This window comes from Aquarana catesbeiana, linkage group LG06 (assembly GCF_042186555.1).
Source record: "Aquarana catesbeiana isolate 2022-GZ linkage group LG06, ASM4218655v1, whole genome shotgun sequence".
In the NCBI taxonomy this organism is placed as follows: domain Eukaryota; kingdom Metazoa; phylum Chordata; class Amphibia; order Anura; family Ranidae; genus Aquarana; species Aquarana catesbeiana.
The window spans coordinates 123,296,063-123,323,024 of record NC_133329.1 but is presented as its reverse complement, the minus strand read 5'-3'; the positions used below and the strand labels follow the sequence as shown (position 1 = coordinate 123,323,024).

The window sequence follows — 26,962 nt, the reverse complement described above, 5'->3', positions numbered from 1 at the left end:
TTCACTCCCTATATAACGCCTCCTCCTTCCAGGAGCACATCAGTTTTTGTAGCAAAGCAATATACTTAAATCCCAAAAAAGAGGGGAGGGACCTCTGTGTCCCATGATGTACTCCAAGAAAAGGATTTTACAGGTAAGCTGTAATAAAAATCCTATTTTCTTTATCGTACATCATGGGACACAGAGCCTTAAGAAATTACTTAATGGGATGTCCCAAAGCAATGCCACTTGAGGGGTGGGAGAAACAACACGTAGGGTACACCCAGACTTGAGGATCTATACTGCTGCTTGCAGCATACTGCACCCGAAGGCAATATCCCCATACCTCCTTACATCCACCTGATAAAATTTTGTCAATGTATGCACTGAAGACCAAGTTGCGGCCTTACAGATCTGAGCCATGGAGGCCTGATGATGCACTGCCCAGGAACCACTAACCAACCTGGTAGAATGTGCCTTAACTTAAAACGGGGGAATCTTACCCCTTAAAACATAAGTTTGATTTATTACTTGCCGAATGCACTTTGTGACAGTGGATTTCCCTCTGGCAGAATAAATAAGACATCAGTCTTACGAATCTGAGCAGTTTTCTTTAAATAGATTTTCACTGCTCTCACCACATCAAGACAATGTAGTGACTTTTCTTCCCTGGAACATGGTTTTGGAAAAAACAATGGCAGGACAATATCTTGGTTCAGGTGAAAACCTGAAATTACTTTTGGCAAAAAGCCTGGACGAGGGCGTAACACCACTCTGTCCTCATGAAAAATCAAATATGGCTCTTTACAAGAAAGAGCAGCCAATTCTGAAACCCTCCTTGCTGAGGATACAGCAACCAAAAATACCAACTTCCTTGTCAGAAGGACTAGGGGAATATGTTGTATCGGTTCAAATGGCGTTTTTTTGTAACACAGACAAAACTAAATTTAAGTCCCAAGGGTTCAAGGGAGGTTTGACGGGCGGATTAAGACATGTCACCCCTTGTTTAAAGCCCCGGACTAAAGAATGAGTAGCAAGTGGTCTTTGAAATAAGACCAATAAAGCTGAGACTTGGCCTTCGATAGTACTTAAGGCCAATTTAATTTCTACCCCAAATTATAGAAAGGCAAGAATTCTGCCTATGATATATCTCCGAGGGTGCCAACCCTTGGATTCACACCAGGAAACATAAGCCTTCCAGACTCTATAATATATAGTTCTGGAAGCTGGCTTTCGAGCATTAATCAGGGTAGAGATAACTGACCCGGAAAAGCCCACGTTACTTTAGAATGTGGGTTTCAATAGCCAAGCTGTTAAATTTAGAGACCATAAGGAAGGATGGAATATCGGTCCCTGAGAGAGCAGATCTGGCCGTAGTGGGAGGGACCATGGGCCCTCCACTGCCATCTTTACGATTTCTGCGTACCATGACCTTCTGGGCCATGCTGGTGCCACCAGAATTATCGGCTTTCTTTCCAGCTTGATCCTGCAAAGAAGAAGTCGAGGCAGCAACTGAATAGAGGGCAATGCATAGATCAGTGAGAACTGATCCCATGGGGTCACCAACGCATCTGTTCTGCATGTGAATGGATCCCTTGTTCTGGCCACAAAGTTGACCAACTTCGTGTTGAACTTGGATGCTAGAATATCCACGTCCGGAGTCCCCCATCTTTGGCAAACAGCCCGAAATATGTCAGGGTGAAGAGACCATTCCCCTGGGAATAACTGCTGGCAACTTAAGTAGTCCGCCTGCCAATTCTCTACTCCTGGAATGAAGATTGCAGAAAGGCATGGAACATTCCTTTCTGCCCATGTTAGAATATGGTTCACCTCTCTCTGTGCTGAGAGACTTTTGGTGCCCCCTTGGTGATTAATATAGGCCACAGCTGTGGCATTGTCAGACTGAATCCTGACAGGACAATCCCGTAACCTGAAAGTCCCGGCCTTTAGAGCCATATGTACTGCCCGAACCTCTAGGATATTGATGGGAAAGATTCTTTCGGTTCTTGACCACTGTCTTTGGACAGTTGTCTTTTCTAGTACTGCTCCCCAGCCTGAAAGGCTGGCATCCATCATTACCACTTTCCAGATGACTGGTCTGAAGGATTTTCCTTTCAGCAGATTCTGGGTTAATAACCAAGTGAGGCTTTGGGCCACTCTTGGGGACAGCCACATTGGCAAGTCTAAAGCTTGAATTGTTTTGTTTCAAGCAGACAGGATACTGTTTTGCAACAGTCTTGAATGGAACTGGGCATAGGGAACTGCTTCGAATGAAGCCACCATGGTTCCTAGCAACCTCATGCAGAGGCGAATGGAGGGATTGCCATTTGACCTGACCCTCCGCACCAGCTCTCTTATGGAGTTGATCTTTGCTTGAGGCAAGAACACCCTTTCCTGAGCTGTGTCTATGATCAGACCCAAGTACTCCAGCCTTTTTAGCGGTATTAAGGAAGATTTCTCTAGGTTGAGAATCCAACCCAAACTTTTCAGATAGTTGGTTGTAGTGCGTACGCTTTGCTCCAAACGAGTCACAGATTGATCTATAAGTAATAGATCGTCTAGGTACGCTACGAATGTTATTCCCTGTGCTCTTAACCTGGCTAGAGGTGGGGCCAGCACTTTGGTGAACACCTGTTCTAACTCGAACCGCAAAAACTTTTGATTAGCAGGAAATATAGGGACATGCAGATATGCATCCCTGATGTCGATTGATGCCAGAAGTTCTCTTCCTAGAAGGATAGAAACTACCGACCTGATTGTCTCCATGCGAAAGGAGCAGATCTTCAGGAATCGATTTAGCTTTCTTAGATCTATAATGGGTCTGACGTCTCCATTTGGTTTTGGTACCATGAAAAGATTTGAATAAAACCCAAGACCTTGCTCTTTTGTGGGGATCTGTATGATCACCCCTTGAGATTTTAATCGTCTAGAGCCTGAAACAGAGATTGTTTCTTCTCTGGATCTTTGGGAACGCTTGATCTCAGGAAACGAGATGGTGGAAAGTCCTGAAATTCTAGCTTGTACCCCAGCGTTACTGTGGAGATGACCCATCTGTCCTGAATTTCCTTTTTCCAGACTTCTGAAAATTGCAGAAGTCTTTCCCCCACCTTGGTGAGTGGGGTTGCCTCTTCATGATGAGGATTTAGGATTCCGTTTTGCAGATTTCCTACCCCAGGGCTTCTTTTGAGCCTTGGTCTGACCCTGAGGTTTTCCTCTAGAGTCTGACGGCAGAGGCCATTGCCACTGCCTAGAGGCGAAAGCCCCTGCTGCAGGAGAAATAACCCGTTTAAATGAAGGGCGTTTATATTTTCTTTTGACTGGTAAAAGAGTACTTTTCCCACAAGAAATTGTCTTGATATATTTAACCAAGTCTTCTCCGAATAGTCGCTCCCCATGAAAGGACATGGAAATGAATCCGACATCGCACGCAGTAGGGACAGACTGGTTTCACTTAAGGTGGATCACTGGGACATTGCTCCCTGGGTTATTTTTCAACCACAGGATTCTAGGCACATGTACAAGCATAAGCGTAAGGCGGGGTGCCTGGTGAATAGAATCTTTAATGGCATCTATGGCAAAACATAATGCCTTAGGTAGTTCAGCCAAACCTCAAGCTTGTTGTGTAGGAAGCTCTCTAAGGGCCTGTTTAGCTTAGTCCTTTAGGGATTGGCAGACGCCTATCGCGGCGACTGCAGGGGCTGAGTGATGGCACCTGCTATGGAAAAGGCAGATTTTAGCAGGGATTCCAACTTCTTATCTGTTGGATCCTTAAGCATCTGTGCATTGTCTACAGGACAAGTTAAGTTATTATTCACATTGGCAATCGCAGAGTTAATTGCTAGTACTTTCCATTTTTTGGAGAATTTCTCCTCCAGCGGATAGAGAATTGAAAACCTCTTACGAGGGAGAAAATGCTTATCTGGGTGATCCCATTCAGCAAAAATAAGCTGTTCTAGTAATGCATGTGCTGGAAATGCATGCAAAGGATTGGAAGGTTTTAAAGAACCTAAGGAAAAGGCAGAGTTTTCATGAGACTCTGTTAGAGGCAGCATGAAAATGGAATGAACCATTTCCTTCTTGATCCCCTTCGGTCTTGATTTCGTCTTCAACATACCACAGCATGAAAGTGGAACGAACCATTTCTGTAAGAGATTGTATCAGCAATTTCTCAGATTGAGAAACTGAAAAAGGTTCATCTACCGTTGTTTCTTCTGCAGAGGAATCATCGGTTTGCTTTTCTTCCTGATCGATTGAGGGTAACACCTCATCGTGTGCCCACTGTTCCCTTTGCAAAGCTGAAGTGGGGGAAGGGGACCTAGTACGCTTCCTATCCATTTGAATGGAGGATGCGATTAAAGCCGATAATTTTTCTTCCAGACCCTGGGAGGGAGGAGGAAAGGGCATCTTCAGTCACATATACAGGTGCAGAGATGTAAGAGGCAGGTGCACCATCAATTTGTTCCAATGGTTCACCCTGAGTTGCCATAACTGGTAATTCAGGTGAGCATGACAGCCTGGAAATACAGCTCGAGATCCCAATGCCTGGGGGTGAAACCTTGGCTTTTGTGGTGTCTTTTTTGGCAGGCATAGTCCTAAGTACAAAAATAGAGACGCTATACAATTTTCACTAAATCGCTGAAAATAGTCATGACTTTAAAAGCCACTATAAAGTTCAGCCTAGTGCTGGAAAAAGAGTGTCCTTCCTGAATCAGGAATGCCAGTTTTTGCAACCCATACGTGTCCCACAGCTCATGAGTCCCTGTGTGCAGGCAGCTTGTTTCCCCCTCCATCAGCAGAGGAGAGACTGACACAGCTGTATTTATCTGCTTTTAGCCTGGCGTGCGCCCTCACGGCACCTGCGTTTAGGCCCCGCCCCCTCAGAAAAATCCCTGCCCCCTTTTTTATTTAAAATTTTTCCCGTGCCTAAGCGCAGCATTTTTCGGGTCCCTGACCCAAGGGGGGGGGGGGGGGATTCAGAGACTCCTGCAGTGAGGCACAGATATATACAGTTGAGGTAACAAACTTTTAGTAGTAAAATAGCGGGACGTCCGCATCACCCACGGGGGGGGGGATTAGCTAATGTAATGGGGGTGCAGCGCTGCTGTCCCCCTACCCCTCTGGTCCCATCAGGGAGAGAAAAAGACATTTTTTTGCAGATTTCTTTTTTACCTTGCAAATCTCCCTTCCTCACGCTGTGTAGCCAGACATGGACTGAGCTAATCAGTGAAGGTAATCAGTAAGGTATGTGCATAGACTCCATCTAGTGGAGATTTTAAGGCATGACAACATTTTTTTCCTTTAATGGAAGAAATACAAAGATGTTTTTAATACCCAAGTTTCTTCACTTACCTTATCCTCGCCGCAGGATTTTGCTGAATTAACAGAAAATCCAACCTTTACCCATCACGGCGGGCTGCGTTTAGCAAACCTTCAAGGACTGGGTCCTTAAAATGGGGTTCCAACTGCCTTGGACCATGTACAAGCACCCCATCAGGAAGCTTTAGGTAATGTAACAAGACCTGGGTTCCTGGGGTCCAGCCCTACAAAGAGAGGTGTTACAGGCAAAACCTCGTGCTTCAGGTACGAGGTCCCAGGTACTATCCATCTTAGGCCTCAGTGGCACTTTGGATGGATCTGGTTTCTTTTTATGGAGGAATTTAAATCCAACACGGATCCCTCCTGGAGCTCCTCAGAGCACTTCTTCATTCGTGACCAACACCTTAGACACTGGTGAAAAAAACTGATGTGCTCCTGGAAGGAGGAGGGGTTATATAGGGAGTAAACTTTCTTTTAATGGGGTTTACCAGTGTCAACACCTGAAGGTGGCCTATAACCCATTAAGTAATTACTTAAGGCTCTGTGTCCCATGATGTACGATAAGGAAAACGTAAAGGTTAACTAGCACAGTACACGCTCTCCACAAATACAATAATCTAAAGCAAATCTGGCAGGCTGGTTGTACCCAAGATGATCGATCAACTTGGTATATTCAGCCTGCCCATTAAAGGGTCGAATCTCAGCCGGTTCCTGCTGAATGGCAGGCCTAACACTTTGTGTTATTGGTGTTATACACATCATAGAATACATAAAAATACCTGTATCTGAGCTAAAGAAATCACTCAGAAGTATTTACAGATCATAAGAATAAACTGCAGGTGTGTTGCCAGTCACCTGGAATTCTGAAGCTAATCTGCCTTTCTATTCAGTCTCTTGCTAAGAGACACTCCCATATCAGTAATTCTTTTGCGCGGTGTGGCCGTTCAGTAGATCAGGTTATGGCAGAGCTCCGGGCTTCTAACATAACTCATGCCTTCTCACTATACTGCACTACAGTGACTCACAAGCCCTTGCACGTTCCCTTACGCCATGTCATGCCAGATCAGGATTTCTTTCATCTCACCTGGCTTGTCCATCAGATTACGCAGCTCAGTCTCCACATTCTGCTGTTTTTCCTCCAGAGCCTGCTGTTTAGATCTGGAAAACATTGACAAAACCATTAGGAGTCTGTGTACATTGTACAAATGCTGAGAGCCAGCCAAGCTACTTTCTTTCAAATCAGGGCTTGTTTACAAAGCCCAGGGCCTGCCAACAAACACACACTCCCTTCCCGCTGCTGATTTCCAGCCGTTCAAGAAGCACCAAAAACACTGTTACACAGGATAAGTCTTTCAAGTGTATCCCATCAGAAAAACTAGACCAAACAATTCCTAAAACAAGCAACAGACTAAGAAAACCTTCGAGTCTAGGCTTGCACGGGAGTCCAGGCTTGCACGATTGGCTGGCATTGCACAGCTCAGAGCTTTAGGCAATCTTGCAGACCTGCTTCATAAAAAGGTATATGCCGACAAGTATTGTGATCAAAACATACAGATTCCGTACAGATTTCCAATGATTCCTGATAGAAATATGCCATTCTTTTATCTTCTAATGCTCTGCCTGTCAGACTCCTATTTTCTACATAAATTTGTATTTTGCACTATACTGCCTTGTTGGGTCCCAATCCCCACTCCTTAGGCCTCTTGTACATGGGGCCATCCAGCTGGAGGCTGTACCGTGTGGTACTGGCGTTTAGGTCCCTGTGTGTTTAGGGATGAAGGTCTGGAATGCAGATCTACTAAATGCACCTGTCCTGCCTAGGTGCATAAACAGCTGTATGCAGTTTTAAATAAATGGCTCTATAAAATGAAGCTCTATCTGCATTATACACCAGTGGTTCTGGATGTGCATATGGCCAACATGGCTAAACGCAATGATTTGGATGGCTCTGCCCACCGCCTTGAGGGTTTATTAAATGTTTAAATCCCTTCTCACCATAACCTGTATGGGTATACGGTCTTCTTGGCAATATTAAAGAGTATCTAAACCCAAAAACAAAATGTAATACATTGTAGCTTACTAGTCCTTAGATGTGCTGGTCGCATGACTTTTTTGGGCTTCTTTCACTTTATTTTCATTTGCAAGTAATATACTTCCTACTCTACAGTGGCAACGCTCAGATAGAGGAGAAGCATTGTCGCTCTAGCCCGCCCTCCTAATTTGGACTACAAATACCCTTGCCCCCTCTCTTCATCCCCATTACACAATGGTGTGTTGTTTGAAGCTCAAAAAAGATAGTTGGGAACACTGATAACATTGTTTGAAGTCTTGGTTCCGTACACAGGAAGTTACAAGAACACTGGATTTATGATGGTATCAACAGGTATATTCTGTACTTGCAGAAAATGTACTTGTTGCCTGAAAATAAGAAAAATAATGCAGCCACCACATCTAAGGACTGATAAACTGCAATATAATATATTTTTGTTCTTGGGTTTAATTACACTTTAATATAAATGTCAGAAGTAGTTTATAATCGAGTGTGCCTTAAAGCTCAGTCCAGCCAAAATGTACTATTTCAGTAGATGCTGGGGAGCTTAATTACCCACCATGTTTATCGTAACTGTTGGTTACTCTTGTGGTAGGAAGTGGATTGAGTTGCCAGCTCTGCCCACTTATCATAGTCTCTTTATGGGGTATATTGTAATTTTTCTCCTTTAGATTTTTTCAGCAAGAGAAATTAAACTTAAAGAGGTGCTTAAGTCTGGAAAAAAAAATGAAAGTCAGCAGCTACAAATACTGCACCTGCTGACTTTTAATATAAGGACACTTACCTGTCCAGGGATCTCGTGATGCCAGCACCCCGAGCTGATTCGTCAATCGACTTCGGGTGTAGGTGCCGGCATTGTAAGTAAGGGAAACCAGCAGTTTCCTACTGTGCATGTGCAAATGGCGCTGCACTTTCTGAATAGTCCTGCCATCTTCTGGAACCTGTGTGTGTCCCAGAAGGCAGCGAGGGGGAAGGAGGAGTGGCCGATAATTTCATAGATCGACGATCTTACCTGGAAGTGGGAGCGGGTACCTGTCAAAACTAGGCAACCCCCCCCCCAAAAGTGCCAAGTATGTGGCAAGTGGAGGGGGGGGGGTGCGAACAAACGGGCTGGTTCGTTTGTGTAGTATGAGTGCTCCAAACCGCCAGTTAAGTGTACCATGCTTGGGACCTCTTGGAACAGGTGGTCCCAGGTGCGGTTTACTTGTGATCCAGCACGGTTTGCAAATCAAGTTGGGCCATAGAGAACTGTGTAGTGAAACAGGGATCACTGATCTGGTTAGTAGCAGAGTGTGCCTGCCTGAGAACACTTCATTACAAACCAGTGCATGTGCAAGCCAGCAGGGGGAGTGGGGAGGAGGGGAGAATCAAACTCGGGCATGGCTCAGTTAAATGGGCCCAAGTGTGAGAGTACACCTTCAGATGTAAGCACAGATAATTATCTGAAACTGGCATTTCCAGGAAATTCAATAAACCAGTAGTTCATTAAGCCTAACAGGGTCTGCTCATAACAGATATACTACTTTTGGTCTAACCCTTTTTACATTAGTACCATATATTTTCTAATGCCCGTACACACGAGCGGATTTTCCGTTGGAAAAAACTTGGATGGTTTTTCCGACGGAATTCCGCTCAAGCTTGCCTTGCATACACACGGTCACACAAAAGTTCTCTGAACTTTCGATCGTCAAGAATGTGGTGACGTGCAACACTACGACGAGCCGAGAAAATTAAGTTCAATGCTTCTGAGCATGCGTCGAATTGTTTCCGAGCATGCGTAGGAATTTTGCGTGTCGGAAATTGTACAGATGATCGCATTTTCGGATAGGAACTTTTTCCGACCGAAAAATAGAGAACATGCTCTCAATCTTTTGCTGGCTGGAATTCCGCTAGCAAAAGTCTGATGTGAGCATACACACGGTTGCATTTTCCGACCAAAAGCTCTCATCGGAGTTTTGCTGGCGGCATTTCCGATCGTGTGTACGTGGCATAAGAGTTAATAGGTCTATTACTGGATTGAGAGGTTAGAAAAGGTCCTCTGCACTTCAGCTATTTTTTCTGGATTAGCGAGTGGCCTGGCAGGCTGAACAGCGATAAATAGGTCCCTTTTGTAACCTGTTAACCACTAGGTTGTGGAACAACAGGCTACAGTTAATAAACGGACACCCTAAAGTCCTTGGTTTAATACTTTTTCCTTATCGAACTTTCGGAAAGTTATGAATGTTTGTTTTTTTCACTTTCTCGATTGTACGACAAAAGCTCTGTATCAAGATACAGTAATACCTCGGATTACAAGCGTTTTGCAATACGAGCTATTATTTTTTTAAAATTCTGACTCGGTTTGCCAGCTTTGTCTCGCAAGACAAGCAGGATTCAAGCCAATGGGGTGTGCAGAACCACATTTGGCCAGAGGTGTGGGGGCGCCGGTAACACTCGGAGCCGATCGGAGACACTCGGAAACACTCCGTTCCCGAGCCTCTTGGAGTGCATCCGAGCGGCTCTGAGTGGTCTCCGAGTGTTTCAGTGTGTCTCCGGCACCCCCCCCCCCCCCCCACCTCTGCCCACATGTAGTACTACATACAATAGCAGTCACTGTGGAACGAATTATCTGAGTTTCCACTGACTCCTATGGGGAAACTCGCTTTGATATACGACTGCTTTGGATTACAAGCATTCTTCTGGAACGAATTATGCTTTTAATCCAAAGTATCACTGTATATTAACAGATTGGGACTCATTTGTAATACTTTTGGAATAGGACTAATAAAATTATTGGAAAGAAAAGCTCCTCTACTAACCACACACCCATAGGAAGAGGAAACAAAGGAATGTCACAATTTGCAAAGTGTCTAACATGATGCCAAAGGACCTCCTGTTGTCCTAAAGCTGAACTCAAAGATAAGCAAATATTGCCTATGTACAAGAGGTTTGCGTTTTCTAACTTGAATTTTACTGTGCTTTGTGTATTTCTTTCAGATCTGTACAATAATCCAGTGTGAAACTTTCCCTCTCGGCAAGAGTTTCCTGTAATAGACCAGTCAATGCTGCTCTCTCTCCTTGTGCAGGGTGACTGGTCTCATCTCCGCCCCCCCCGCTGTAGTTTCTGCAGGCAACCTGTAGTGGGTGGGGCCTGCTGGGTCCCTCCTGCAGCTCTGCTCTCCGCACAAGCTTTGTGCAGCAGAGTGATGATGTCACTGCTCCTTTTACAAGGTAATATCTGGGTTTCGAAGGCATTTGGTACTCACAAATGGATTTATATCCTTGTGGATATGAGGAATGCATTTAGGTTAAAGTTTTCCGACCAGTTTCCTGTTCAACTTTAAAGCACAGCTCCGGCTGCCCCCCAATCCTTTCCGTTACCTTTTCTGCACCCCTACCTGCAATTAACTTTTACCAATTTAAAGCATACATATCTCAATTGCAAATGACTTCCATGTAGTCTTATTGTAGTCAAGTTTAAATTCTGTACAAAATGGTGCTCCAACATATTAGCATTTTGATGCATGAGAGGTGTTCTATGCAGTACACTGTTAGCCCAGGCTGCAGGATGATACCGGGGCTAGGGGGTGTGTCCATGACAGCCTGAACTCACAAGATTTGGTTGGAAAACTCAGAGCGTCATTCAACCCAAAAAAATGCCTGCTCTACAAGCAGGATGAGTAAAGGAATACCTAAGAATGGTAAGTATTAAATGCTGTTTATTTCACACAGCAGGACAAGTGAATACTGAAAAAAAAAACTAGAAATGGACTTTAATGGTCAGAAGACCTTGCTGCTACTATTGATCCAATGGTGTAGCTTCCAGAAAAGCAATCAATAAAAAGAGTTTATTGCTTACATCATTTTACTTCATTTTCTTTGATGACACAAGCAGTAGTTATATCTATTTTCAACAGCTGCGCATACAATTTAAATATCATAAGCTTTTAACTTGCCAGACTCCCAAGAAAGCAATAGTGAATTGTAGAAGAGAGATTGATACTTACGTGTAATTGAGCTCAGATTCCTGTCTCAGAAGAAGTTGTTTTTCATGGATGAGCTTAAACCAGTCAACCATAAGAGAGTCCTCTGATTCATCTGGTTAGAACAAGAGAGATTGATTAGATTTAAACATCATTTAACAAGGGTTTAACCAAATAGCTTCCAAATCTGATCTAGATCAGACTTAATAATACAGAGGAACACTTTCCAGTCTTAGGGAACCCCTTCCAATAATTTCTATATCTACAACTCACGGGACATTATTGTGATGGTCACTGGGAACAATGCTTCATACATTCGTGATCATTGAGGACATTTCCCCCTTACAGAAATCTAAAATGACCATTGCTGATTGGTGTCAGTGGTTACTTATCTGAGAGGTAGAAAATGCTAATTTCTCAAGGAACCCCTAGCAAACTCTGGAGGAATCCTAAGGTTCCATGGAACCCTGGCTGAGAAAGCTGATCTACCATTAAAGCGGAACTAAACCCATTGATTTAACCGTTTCAAAAAAGTTACATTCCTGGCAGTTTGGAGACCACTGTACTAGAAGAAAGATTCCAGTGGTTGTCAAATGTCATTAGGACGAGTATTGTTAATATTGCTCTCTAGTTTTGTATATTATATATACACAAATGAGCACCAACGAATAGATAGATAGACGATCAGTACTTGTCCACAAAATCTTTCCCAGCCACAATTCCCATCAGCTTCACCAACTATCCTTCTCAATAAAAAATAGTTTACAGCAATCCTCTACCTATTTGTTAGGGTAATCTAGAATAACCGTAATCCTAATTGTGTATAAATTCTCCCAGAAATACCCAAAAACTGACATCAAAAGGTCCCAACAGACTTTATCTAAAAGACTGCAAATAGTTCCAAAATCCAGCTATCTGGTCCAAAACTTATTTTTTCATCAGTCTTGTGTAATGATGCAATGCAAAAATTCCCTAACACTCGATCCAACTAGTCAGCACACAAAGCAAATTAAATGTTTTCCAGCATTTAGATTAATCACAGAGACTGTTGTTGAATACATTATAAATATACGTGAAGCAACACTGCTGTGCTAAGACATTTCTGTAAAGAATGGGCCCTAATTCTACAGAGATTAGGAGCAGGCTTATCATAGGGATTCCCCCCCTCCCCCCCTCCATCCTCCTTAAAAGTACATCAAGACATCAGAAATTCCCCTGTGTGTGTCTGCACTAGGAATGAGCACAGGTTTGGTCCCAACTTAGGTTTACACCAAATCCGGACGGAAGTTGTCACTTCTGCCAACTGCCACTCAACCACCGATGGCCAAGACATTTCCCACCCTGCAGCTCCATGTACACAAAGAGGCGAGTATGCTTGTGACATCACTGACCTAATGTCATTGTCATACGGTCAATGACATTAGGCCAACGACATATGGCCATATTGAACGAATGATGTCACGAGCAGAGCATCCCCATCCCTTTGTGTATGTGCAGCTGAGGGGCAGGGAAAGCCCTGGCTGAAGTCGATTCAGTAGCAGTAGGCAGGAGTGAGAACATCCTTCCCGGTTCAGTCTGAATCCAGATTTGGACCAAACCCGTGCTCTTCTTTAGTCTGCACCAATTTAACACAGCAAAAAAATGGCAGTAGTTTTTTCATTTGTATACCAGCCCACAATGCATTCTGCCTACAATACACACATGGATGGCACTTGCTAGATAAACCTCCTATGAACCCTATCTGCTGTCTTTTAAATTAAAAATATCTTAACATTGTGGTGTTAATTGTCAGGACTTTGTGGAAGTACAGTGCCTTGAAAAAGTATTCATACCCCTTGAAATTTTTCACATTTTTTCATGTTGCAACCAAAAACGTAATTGTATTTTATTGGGATTATGTGATAGAACCAATTGTCTTTAGAAGTCACCTAATTAGTAAATAGAGTCCAACTGTGTGCAATTTAATCTTAGTATAAAAATGCAGCTGTTCTGTGAAGCCCTCAGAGGTTTGTTAGAGAACCCAAGTGAATAAACAGCAAAATGAAAGGCAAGGAACACACCAGACAAGTCAGGGATAAAGTTGTGGAGAAGTTTAAAGCAGGGATAGGTTATAAAAAAACAAACTTTGAACAACTCTCAGAGCACTGTTCAATCCATCATCCAAAAATGGAAAGTATATGGCACAACTGCAAACCTTCCAAGACATGGCTGTCCACCTAAACTGACAGGCCTGGCAAGGAGAGCATTAATCAGAGAAGCAGACAAGAGGCCCATGGTAACTCTGGAGGAGCTGCAGAGAGCCACAGCTCAGGTGGGAGAATCTGTCCACAGGACAACTATTAGTCGGGTACTTCACAAATCTGGTCTTTATGGAATAGTGGCAAGAAGAAAGCCATTGTTGAAAGAAAGTCCCGTTTGTAGTTTGCGAGAAGCCATGTGCGGGACACAGCAAACATGGAAGAAGGTACTCTGGTCAGATGAGACCAAATTTTAACTTTTAGGCCTAAAAGCAAAACGTTATGTGTGGCAATTAAATCCAATTGAGAATCTGTGGCAAGACTTGAAAATTGCTGTTCACAGACGTTCTCCATCCAATCTGATAGAGCTTGAGCTATTTTGCAAAGAAGAATGGGCAAAAATGTCACACTAGATGTGCAAAGCTGGTAGAGACATCCCCAAAAAGACTTGCAGCTGTATTTGCAGCAAAAGCTGGTTCTACAAAGTATTGACTCGGGGGGGGGCTGAATACAAATGCACGCCACACTTTTCACGTATTTATATGTAAAAAATGTTGAAAAAAACATTTATCATTTTCCTTCCACTTCACAATTATGTGCCACTTTGTGTTGGTCTATCACATAAAATCCCAATAAAATACATTTATGTTTTTGGTTGTAACATAATGTGGAAAATGTCAAGGGGTATAAATACTTTTTCAAGGCACTGCATGTATTCCCAGCACTGCCTGAGAATTTACAGAATCAAGAATGTTCACCTTAAAAATTACTCATATAAAGAGTGTATATTCAAAAATGCATGGAAAAGAAGAAAGGTAACAGCGCTCTCTGCAGGGACAACTCAATCCATACACCAGGTCAACTCACAGGTGCCGAGGCTCGATGTGTCCCAACACACTCCAATGCAACAGTAATTAGGAGAGCCGGCAAAACGGTAATCCTTGAAGTGTCGTTTATTGGTACATCAGAGTGACAATAAAACAATAAAGCTGACGCATTTCAGCAATAGCCTTAGTCGTGGCTAGTTTGAAACAGATATGGCAAAATATATATATATATATATACACACACACACACTCACATAGGCAAACTCCATCTCTACAAAATTGGCCTATCAGGTTAGTGTCATAGAAAATTAACATATTTGATTGATACCACCAATTATTGAAATGGTTAGTGACTACACCTGTTTTTAACCAGCATGAGAAGAGGGAGAGGAAAGAAAGGCAATATAAAATTATTTTGTTGAGCCAAAAAGAAGTGTGTAGAAAAAATGCTACATGAGATATTAGGACCTCATTACTCCAAGGGAGAAATATATTCCTTAAAAGAAGGGAAAATTTTCAAAATGTTCAAATAAGATACTTTGTGGTAGCAACAAAATCTAAAGTCAAGATTCATGGCAGGATCAAAAGAGGAAAAAAAAAAAGAAAAAAAAAAAAAGGGAGGGGGGATTCAATTTATGGCGGGATCAAAAAAGGATACAATTTATGGATGTGGATCTATTTCTCAAATGACATCATCCTCTTCAGTTTTATATTAGTTTTTATAAATAATTTTATATTGCCTTTCTTTCCTCTCCCTCTTCTCATGCTGGCTAAAAACAGGTGTAGTCACTAACCATTTGAATAATTGGCGGTATCAATCAAATATGTTAATTTTCTGTGACACTAACCTGATAGGCCAATTTTGTAGAGATGGAGTTTGCCTGTGTGTATCTATATATTTTGCAATATCTGTTTCAAACTAGCTACGACTAATGTCCCGTACACACGGTCGGATTTTCCGACGGAAAATGTGTGATAGGAACTTGTTGTCGGAAATTCCGACCATGTGTAGGCTCCATCACACATTTTCCATCAGATTTTCCGACACACAAAGTTTGAGAGCTTGCTATAAAATTTTCCGACAACAAAATCCGTTGTCGGAATTTCCGATCGTGTGTACACAAATCCGACGCACAAAGTGCCACGCATGCTCGGAATAAATAAAGAGATGAAAGCTATTGGCTACTGCCCCGTTTATAGTCCTGACGTACGTGTTTTACGTCACCTCGTTCAGAATGATCGGATTTTCCGACAACTTTGTGTGACCGTGTGTATGCAAGACAAGTTTGAGCCAACATCCGACGGAAAAAATCCTACGGGGCATTAGGTTATTGCCGAAATGCGTCAGCTTTGTTTTATTGTCACTCTGATGTACCAATAAATGACACTTCAAGGATTACAGTTTTGCCGGCTCTTCTTATTACTATTCAAAAATGCAATCATACAGTAAATCCAAGTTTTAGCTCATTTTCCAAAAGCAATTATTGCCTCCATGCACGGATCAGTGGTGGTCAGTTTCAGGTAGAACACCTCAATAGCTTACCTCCATCACAGCTACGCAGCTGCTTCTCCAGCTCTACTCCTCGCTGCTCCAAGGTGTCCAGCTCTTGCTCGATGATGTTCAGCTGTCGCTGGATCTCCTTTTCTGGGATGTACTCTGGACGAAGCTGTAAGAGGACACAAGAGTTATTCACCCAACAATTATTCCATAAAGACTGCTCAGTGCTTTTTACTGTTGAGGAACCCTTGAAAATGTTTATGTCTTGGGAAACCTCTACTAAAACCAATTAAATGAAGGACAGTGGGAAAAATACCCCTTACCTTCGTAGCCAGGGAAAAGAACATCTCCCTTACAGTGGTAGTCAGAAGGTCACCCTTACAGACCGCTAACAAGATCACTGGTGTCCTGCAGCTAGCTTTGCCAAGTGGTGTTGCCCCCAGTACTACACAGGCACCATTAAATAGGAGGTCAATAAGCCACAGCTCAAGGAACCCATAGCCACTTCTGAAGGAACCCTAAGGGTTCCACAGAACACCGCTTGAGAATGGTTGATTTAGTGCAAAATAAACTTGAACCAAGTACCTGAAAACTTGATTTACTTTATTTATCGGTTAACTTTATTTACTAAAATCTCTGAAAGAACTGCCTGTTTGATCACCAACCGGTTTCCTTATTTTTAGTACATCTGCCTTCATGTTAAAGGCTAATTCCACCTTTCACAGCATATTTCATGTCACTCCCATTTTTAAGCTGTAACATGGTGCCCTTCCCCCATCCCCAAACCACCCCCCACATACCGGACTCGCAGGGTGCTTCTTATCACAGGCTTCTGCATAATTTTGAATTTGGCATAGCTGTGTGTAACTTCACTTGCACAGCCATATCATCCATTCACAGAGATCTGTGAAAGGAGAGACTACAAGTTCGCCATTGCAGCAAAGGGACTTGTAGTTCTCAATGGAGAACAAGCGTGATGACGTCATCACACTTGTAGCCCATTGATACTTTCTCCAGCCCCAATGCAAAAGAAATAAGTAAGGCACATTTTGTTTTCCATGTGCATTTACTATTTTTAGGTATTAAAAAGATGGAATATGCTTTAAACTGCTGAAGATACTATACTCTGCATGGAAAAAAAATCACCATAGGAGTACGAGTATATGGCCAAAAGTTTGTGAACAACTGACCATCACACCTTTATGAGCTTGTTGGACATCCCACTGCTAAGCCATGGCAGAACTACTCCTGACCAAGTAGCAGTCAGCTGTGATATGTGAGGAGATACACCAAGTCCGCTTCATACCTTAGACTGGAATACCCAGGAAGGCAACATGCTGTTCTTGCTACACGTTTTTGCACCATTTAGAGTGATATAATATGGCTTATTTATTCACTTATTTCAAGTGTTATTTATGTTCCCTGATTCTTTATCACTTATTGATGTTATTCATTTTGGCATTTTGTTTATTGTGACCTAGGCTGCACCAGCATGGTGGTTTATTTATAATAAAGTTTGCATAACTATTTGTCCAGCAAAAGTGCTGGTACACTCGTTCTGTGTGAATAGGGCAAAATCAAATGTTCTCCTTCTATGTCCTCTACAGATTGAATGATATTCAACCCCTATGTGAATTTTCCATATAGCAAGTTAATTTGAGCCCACAATGGAATGGTGCTAATGATATTTTTGCTTGTTTATAAAAGTGTATTAACTGTTGTTTGTGGATATTATTCATTTCCAAATGTTCCTTATTATTACATAGCAAATTTTACCTTTTCAGTTCAGTTCTACTTTAAATATCAGAAAAACAGTACAAAATGAGTTTGTTTGTGGTTTTAGCCTATGGCTATTAGTGAACTTTACTACTCATTAGAAAAAAAATATTACATTTTTTTTCCTCTGTGCTACCAAAAAAACATTCTATTGTGTTCACATCTACTGAATATACCAGATGATACTTGGATAAAAACTGATAAATAATGAAATATAGATATTGCAAAATAGAGGCTTGTTTACACTTGTGGTTAGGTAGTGGTAAAAACATGTGATTAAGCTGCAAGTTTACCGCCCCTAACTGCTGCCCCTTAAGCTGTAAATGATCCCCGTCACTCAGTACCACCCACCGAACATGGCTCATTTGCTTGAATAGGGCCACACATTTTTAGGGATTACAACAGGCAGTAGGTAGGTGACAACCGCTTAACTGCCTGTCAAATGCCTTCTGAAGAGCAATCCACCACAAGTGTACACAAGCCCTGAAAGATTCATAACTAAAGCTTGGCTTTCAAGGAGACTATTGTCAAAGGAGCTGGTCTGATAATTCGCAGCCAAACAGCACTATCATCCAATCAGATGCAAGCACTTTTCAGGTATACAAAAGCCAACAGTTGACATTCCTCAATCTATGTTGCTTAATATGCATCTGGGAATCAATGAAATTCTCTTGTTCAGCCACAATTGTGTATGTCCAGCTTTAAAACTGAGAATTTTGCTTCATTTCCTAGTTAGTGGTATAAGTGCCCCGGCTTCTGTTGACTCCAACTGACAGGTAATAATCAATTTGATTAACGTTTCAAAGACACCTATTTTTCTGTAAGCTGGTAAGACCATCCAAGTTAAAGCAACTAGAGCAAAAATGTTTAATTTTCAGTTTATGAAAGAGCAGGGAAGGGTTAAGCCCTCTATCAGGTGTTTATTGCTCTGCGTGACCTCACTTTGAAGATTTCTCTTAAATTACTATGTGGTCACTGACACAGGAAGTGAGAAGAATCTTTCCAGCAGGACTACAGAATGCAATTATAGCACTTTTTTTTATCAGAGCTGGGAAGGACTAGAACTTAAAAAAAAAAAAATACTGCCTGTATCACTGTTGGGGTTACTGCTCTCATTTCTTATGGGGCCACTGGGACAGGAAGTAAGGCAAAATCCACTCAGGGGAGAGAAAGATAGCAATAAAAATGTGAAGTTCTAACCTTTCCCTACCATACCCCAAACTAAAAGAAAAATAGGCCATAAGAAATGTGCAGGGTACTATAACGGACTTCTGATTCTGCAAAAGCTAATTGTAAGACTGTTCTGGATTCACTGACCCAGAATAAGTATGCAGACTTTCCTGATTTACATACTTGTTCCAGGTCACTGACTCCTAAAGTACTAAAGAGAGAGTCGGCATATTGGCAGGCGCCTAGCATTTTCAGGAGGCCAGAAATAGCAGCTATAAAACGTCTCTCTAATGTTAAAGTTATCTGTACACAGCAATTTGTGAAATGAGGTACAATGTGTATAGGTGCATTGGTTAATTCACTTGGATTACGGAGACATGTTACCTTGGTATAAAAGCCCACAAAATGGCAATATCCAGCGTGTATATAATTCAGACTACAGCTGGCCATATTCCAGCCCAAATGCCCCCAAATTCCCCCTGCCGACTGTCGGATTACCTTAAAGTGGTTGTAAACCTCAGACATGAAATATGAACAAAGCATATCCCTCTCTAGTGTGTACTTGTTTCAGTCCAGAGAACTAGGTGTCATTTCTGTCTGCTGATCCGTTCCTCTGCTATCAGCATGAATCAAATTCTGAATGTAAAAATGTAAAAAATACGGCAGGCTGGCTGTACCCATATCAATCAATTTATCGACTTGTTTACAATCAGCCTGCCCTTACATGATTGAATCTTGACTAATTCCTGCTGAACTGGCCAAATTTCGATCCATGTATGGCCAGCTTAATGGAGCCAGCAGGACCAAACACTGCTCGATTTTTGGTTCAGCTAGCAGGAATTGGCTGAAATTTGAGCAATGTATGGTCAGCTTTATGGATTCATTTTTTTAAGCAAAGGCATGGCCTAATGAAGGGATTCTGAATGAGAAAGACGTGCCAGGAGGAGGAGAAAACCCATGAAAAGTCATGTGACAGCTCTGCACCTATCACAGAGAGTTCTCAGCAGCATTATGCAGATACTGGATCCTCCACATGGCATTCTTCATTTTATTATTAAAGAGTACAATGCAGGCACAGTGTGCAATGTCCTAAACAGAGAGCGGACCAATCTTTGTTATAAACGTGGCCAAACCAGTAAAAGTCCCAATGTTATATGAAGCATTCCAATAGACAAACCTTGTTTCGTGATATCAGGTTGTTGTTCTCCACTGAACCTGGATTGGATGGTTTCACTGCAAAAGAGAAATACAACACGCATCACTGAAATTTACTGAAATATAGACAACCGTGAATTTGAAGAGTGACAAGTGTCAGACATCATTTTGGCATGGTATGGTCATAGTTTGGTTCTTTTATTTGCCTGAGTCAAATCACCCTTAGTCCTGCCTGAATGTTTAAGTACAATCTACACTCGCAAATCTACAATCTAAACGCCGCGTACACACGAGCGGACTTTTCGACCGGACTGGTCCAACGGACCGAGTCCGGCGGACAATTTGACCGCGTGTGGGCTTCAACGGACCTGCAGCAGACTTTTTCGGTCGAAAATCTGATGGACTTTAGATTTGGAACATGTTTCAGATCTTTACGTCAGAACTCCGCTGGACCCAGTTCCTATCGAAAAATCCGCTCGTCTGTATGCTAGTCCGACGGACGGAAACCGACGCTAGGGCAGCTATTGGTTACTGGCTATCAGCTTCCTTATTTTAGTCCGGTCATCACGTACGAATCCGTCGGACTTTGGTGTGATCGTGTGTAGGCATGTCCGTTTGTTCGGAAAGTCCGTCGGACCAGTCCGGTCGAAAAGTCCGCTCGTGTGTACGCGGCATAAAGGCAACTAAGGGTCTTTTCACAGTTGTGTAGATCTACTACTTACCAGTCTTGCCTCTCCCCTAGTCTATGACTAGGCAGCAAAAGAGAAGCTGCAGACTGATGAGGTAAACTCCCTGTCACTCTACTCTCTCCAGCCATCAGCATGTTCCTTGTTAGCACATGAGCACTGCAACACAAACTGATTGGCTCCTTGTGCTGCTCCTCCTTCTCCCAGCCTGAGTTTTGTTAGAGGACTACAAGAGGCTAATACATTCAAATTCAGGTCCTTACACTGCTTGCATTACAAAAAAAAAATAATAATGAATACAGAGCTGCATTAATTTGTGTCTTTTATGTTTGTCTGAAGTTCAGCTTTATATACATAAATAAACTATAAACGCTTGACAAAGAATCTGTAACATGTGGCATAATGTGGGAAAGTGTAAAACTAGTAAAAAAGTCATAAAATAAATTCTGGGGGCTATAATAAGCATACATTCAAAGAAGTATATGTTCATAAAATGTAACATAAAAATTTGACATATTTTCTTTCTCCATAAATTGCTCGTCCTCCTTCAGCTGCAAACGCAGCCTTATAGGGGAAATAGACATGCCACAGCCACAAGGCTTTGCACTGCAGTGCACCAAAAATGATCCCTGCTATCGTGTTTGGTGGGTAATACCGCCCACTGAAGACGATTTATTCAAGTGAATACATGTAGTTGTGGTGCGGTGGTGCAGGCTTTTAGGGGTTAAAACAGGTGGTGAGGAGGTGACTAACACCTCCTTACTTTCTGTCAAACTCCTTCTAAAAGGTGATCTGTGGTTAGCATTTTAGAGAGCAACACTAGTGTAAATGAGCCCTAAAACCGCAAAACCAGGAGGCAGTCTGGGTTAGAATCTTGATGCAAATACCTAGTGCAGGGATTCCTAACCTGGGGTCTATGGACCCTTAAGTGGTCCATGGATGGGTTATCAGCGGGCCTGTGAGGGTCAGATAAAAAATAGCATTTACATTCACTATAACCCCAATCAATGGTTTCCCATTGAAAGAAATTAGAGAATACACACCCTGCCCCTGCCAACCACTAAGTCTCTTGACTCATTGTTGTCCCATGTTTAACAATTAAATTTGTATCACCATTCTCTTCACAACAGCTATCTTGTGCCACTCCATAACAGTAAGTGCTAATTATCATTTTTTAGCAGTAGTAGAAGTATTAGTAATAGTAGTAAATTTGGGAAGAAGTAAAATTGTTTTGTTTAATTTGCAGACGATGATTGTATTTCATTTTTGTAATGAGAGGCCATTACTTTTTGCATGAAAGGGAATGAGTTTTTTGTTAAAGGAGTTGTAAAGTCAGAAGGTTTTTTATCTTAATGCATTATATGCGTTAAGATAAAAAGTCTTCTGTGCGGAGCAGCGTCCCCAGCACCTCTCTAATACTTACTTGAGCCCCATCTCTCTCCAGCGATGTCCACGTGGGTCTCAGCCATCCGAGACTCTTCTTCCTGATTGGCTGAGACACAGCAGCGGCGCCACTGGCTCGCACTGCTGTCAAAGTCAGTCAGCCATTCAGGAGAGAGAGGGGGCGGGGCAGGCCACAGCTCCCTGTGTGAATGGACACACTGAGCTGTGACTCGACTCGAGTGCCCCCATAGAAAGCTGCTTGCTGTGGGGGCACTCGACCGGAGGGAGGGGCCAGGAGAGGCAAAGAGGGGCCCATGAAGAGGAGGATCTGGGCTGCTCTGTGCAAATCCACTGCAACAGAGCAGGTAAGTATAACATGTTTGGTATTTTTATTTGAAAAAAAATGAGACCTTACAATCACTTTAAGGCTGTTTACTTTATTAAAATTTTGTGTATGTCATATATGTATGACATTCAATAAAATAAAGTACATACATTCATTGCATGCAAAGTTGTGTTTATGTAAATATTTCTGGGGAGGGGTTCAAAGCGTTCATCAGATTCCTAAAAGGGGTCCATGACCCAAGAAAGGTTAAGAACCACTGCCCTAGAGGGCACAACCTGGGACAAGACTCTAAGCTGCCCTTACTGTAAAGAAGGTCATGGGTGCCATAAGGCATTAGATATGTGTGGTTTTCTACCTGCCATTTAGACTGCCAATGAGGCTGTACAAAGTTAATGTGTATCTATAGCCATTTTTTTTTTTTTTTGGATGTAGTGTAGAAGTTTTAGAACTATGGTCAGGTTTGCATTGCTGTGTGTGTGTCCAAAGAGGAGATTCACCCTCTCGGTTTGTCCTGGAGTATGGAGACCATTGTCATCAGGACTACAAAGGAGGGGAGATGTAAAAGTTTGAGTTGTCACTAAACCAGGAAACAAGGGGAAAACTGCCAGTGGGGACACTTATTCCCTAAACAACTAAAGCTGGCCATACACGGTTAATTTTTTATTTTTTCCATTCAACTAAGTGACTGACCTAAAAAAACAAAACAAAAAAAAAAAACAGACCTAACAGATTTCCCTATCCATACATACAAGGTGGACGAGGAATAGTGCAGTGCAAACAGTCACAAATGAATACAATGGATAGTGGTGCAGGTTATAGTATATAGCATGAGATGTGAGTCCATACAAGAGTCCTTTGAGCTATTAAGTTCTGTGTGAGAAAACAGTCTATGGAGACAGGCCAGCCTTGCAGGGGGAGCCGAAGCACGCTCCAAACATGTAGAGAGAAAAATACAGGAAGCATGCGCCTCTTAGATAAGACTGTAGTAATTTAATAAACAAAGGGCATTAAAAATGCTCACTTTTAAGTATCGTTAATCAGGCACAGTAGGGTCCGGTTACACCAATCTCCGTTACAGCTTACAGCAGGGGTCATGTCCTGTGAGTCAGTGTATGGCCGATGTCCTGACCAGCAGGAGTCTTTCGGCGTGCAAGCGGGGGCCAAAGCGTGGCTTGGAGGGCAGCTGGTGGATCACAGGGGAGCGCTGGAACACAGCATGTGGCGTGATGGTGTCACAGACGTAATGGCGACGTGTTTCCAAGCATGCGCACTAGGGGGGATGTCTTTAGTGCGCGCTCCTTTCTCAAGCTCAAACAGTCACAAATAGCTGCAGCTGCCAACAGCCTGTCATTGCAGTGTATAGGCTCATCAGCTGCAGCTGCTGGTGCATCTCAAAAAATTTGAATATCATCAAAAAGTTAATTTATTTCAGTAATTCAATTGAAAAAGTGAAACTCACATTACTGTATATAAAATATGTCAAATTTTTATGTTAACACAGAGTGATGTATTTCAAGCATTTCTAATTAAAAGCAATTTTAATGATTATGGCTTACAGCTAGTGAAAACACAAAATTTAGGATCTCAGTAAATTTGTATATTACATCAGACCAATAAAAAAAGGATTTGTAATAGAGAAATGTTGGTTTACTGAAAAGTATGCCCATGTACAGTATAGTATGCACTCAATACTTGGTTGGGGCTCTTTTTGCATGAACTACTGAATCAATGTGGCGTGGCATGGAGGCGATCAGCCTGTGACACTGCTGAGGTGTTATGGAAGCCCAGGTTGCTTTGATAGCGGCCTTCAGCTTGTCTGCATTGTCGGGTCTGGCGTCTCTCATCTTCCTCTTGACAATACCCCACAGATTCTCTATGGCAGTGGTTCTCAACCGCTCTAGTGTCGTGACCCCTTGATAAAATTTCCCAAGTTGTGGGGACCCCTAACAGTAAAATTATTTTCGTAGCGTGGGTTGACAGCACCCAAGGCAAGACAAGTAATTTGCACCTCTAACTCACGGACATTTAGCGCTCCCTGAGTCCCTTCCACTCGTACAGTATTAAAACCCCTTATGGTACAGATGGTAGATGTATCACTCTTTCTCGTTGTTCTCCTTTCTTTCCCTTTTATCTCTCTCTATCCTAATTTCTTGTTTTTTTTCTCCATCCCTCTCACTAGCCGTCTTTCTTATTCTTTCTCTCCCTTTTTCTTTTTTCTTCCCCCTCTTTTCCTCTCCCTTCCATGTACTCTATTTTTATTCCTTCTTTTACTCCTTGATGGGGGGGTGGGAGGAATGGAATGCGTGGCAGTGCTGGTGGGGAGTTCGGATGAGTGGAAATGCTGGGGGGAGTTCTGATCAGCCAACTTAGGTGCTCTTGATCAAGGTCATCTGCTGATCTGAGAACTGTAGTGGGGACTTTTAATGGCAACTATAATCACAGGTAGTGTTACTCACTGTGTCTCTGACTTCGTGGTGTCTCATAGCAGTGACACCTATGCCGAAATCAGGAGATAGGGTCTCCTCCATCCCCTCCCACTTCACATTCCTCACCAGTCAACTGACCTCTAGTCTCTGCCCCCCAGCCATGCCGTGAACTGAATGGACGGCTGCGAAGAGGCTGAGTGGGCAGCCGTGGGCTCTAGGAACAGCCCAGCTGGGCAGCCACAGGCTCCAGGGACAGCCCTGCTGGGTGGCTGCAAAAAGGTTGGGAGAACAGTGCGGGGTTCAGGAACAGCCCAGGATTCAGTGACCCCTGGCAAATCCTCATTTGATCCCCCCGATGGGGTCCCGACCCCCCAGGTTGAGAACCACTGCTCTATGGGGTTTAGGTCAGGCGAGTTTGCTGGCCAATCAATCACAGTGATACCGTGATCATTAAACTAGGTATTGGTACTTTTGGCAGTGTGGGCAGGTGCCAAGTCCTGCTGGAAAGTGAAATCAGCATCTCGATAAAGCTGGTCGGCAGAGGGAAGCATGCCGTGCTCTAGAATTTCCTGGTAGAGGGCTGCGCCAACTTTGGACCAACACCAGCAGATGACATGGCTCCCTAAATCATCACTGACTGTGGAAACTTCACACTGGACCTCATGCAACTTGGATTCTGTGCCTCTCCACTCTTCTTCCAGACTCTGGGACCTTGATTTCCAAATGAAATTCAAAATTTACTTTCATCCGAAAAGAGGACTTTGGACCACTGAGCAGCAGTCCAGTCCTTTTTCTCCTTAGCCCAGGTAAGATGCTTCTGACGTTGTCGCTGGTGGCTTGACACAAGGAATGTGACAGTTGTAGCCCATGTCCTGGATACGTCTGTGTGTGGTAGCTCTTGAAGCACTGACACCACCTGTAGTCCACTGCTTGTGACTCTCCCCCAAATTCTTGAATGGCCTCTGCTTCACAATCCTCTGTAGGCTGCGGTTATCCCTGTTGCTTGTGCACCCTTTTCTACTTTTTCCTTTCAACCAACTTGACATGAATATGCTTGGATACAGCACTCTGTGAACAGCCAGCTTCTTTAGCAATGACCTTTTGTGACTTACCCTCCTTGTGGAGGGTGTCAATTACTATCTTCTGGATATCTGCCAAGTCAGCAGTCTTCCCCGTGGTTGTGTAACCTACTGAACCCGACTGAGAGACCAATTAAAGGCTCAGGAAACTTTTACAGGTGTTTTGAGTTAATTAGCTGATTAGTGCGACAATAATTACATTTTTCACAATATTCTAGTTTTTTTGAGATACTGGATTTTGGGTTTGCACTAGCTGTAAGCCATAATCATCAAAAAAATGCTTGAAATATATCACTGTGTGTGCAATGAATCTATATAATATATGAGCTTCAGTTGTTGAATTGAATTACTGAAATAAATAAACTTTTGATGATATTCTAACTTTTTGAGATGCACATAGCTGACAATTCCAGCAGTAGGAATCAGTACATTCTTGCTGCTGGAATTCACAGCCTGGCTAAATGCCCCCATGCCAAATGAGGCCTAATGAACAGCTATAAGATTTTTGGTTACTCATGTGAGAGACAGAAGTTGCTAATTGCTCAAGGACCGCTAGCAACCTCTTGATTCGAAACCCTGGTTAAGAAAGGCGGCTCTAGATGTTTTTAATACAAGACATATCATTCTCTACCAGTGGTAATTTCCAACTCTCATGTGACTAAGGTTAGTTTTAAACATGCGGCAGCCCTTGTCATTCCCCTGTGCTGCAACGCTTTTCAGAGGAGCTTGATAGGCAGTGAGGTAGCAATATATCACTCCCTTAATGCCTGTTTTAACCGTGTAAATGCCGCTCCATATAAATGGATCATGTTTGGTGGTGGTGCAGCCTGCCAAACAAGACAGGGGGTATCATTTTTGCAGCACCTGCAACCCATGGTGGCCAGAGCATAAGTACAACTATGCCTGATTGCCAAAAATGATTTTACTTATGCTAAAGGACTGAAATAAATTGAAAAAAGTTGAGCTGTGGACACCCCTGGCATCAGTGCCTGGCTCAAAAAAAGTTGATTGTTCAAATAACTTTTGTCGAAATAAGCCACACAGAAAACTGCTAGTGAAACAATGGCTGCAT

General features: G+C 42.7%; 1 protein-coding gene across 1 annotated transcript in view; it reads right to left on the bottom strand.

Annotated features, from left to right (window-relative positions):
• The window catches only part of MICALL2 (MICAL like 2), a 150,328-nt gene that overhangs the window by 10,066 nt on the left and 113,300 nt on the right, over positions 1 to 26,962 (bottom strand). Inside the window, exons 12-15 of the mRNA XM_073636751.1 lie at positions 19,993 to 20,048; positions 15,915 to 16,038; positions 11,332 to 11,422; positions 6,380 to 6,453 (exon numbers count right to left, since the gene is read on the bottom strand). Coding sequence (XP_073492852.1) covers positions 6,380 to 6,453; positions 11,332 to 11,422; positions 15,915 to 16,038; positions 19,993 to 20,048 — 345 coding nt within the window. The remainder of the gene's footprint in view (positions 1 to 6,379; positions 6,454 to 11,331; positions 11,423 to 15,914; positions 16,039 to 19,992; positions 20,049 to 26,962) is intronic.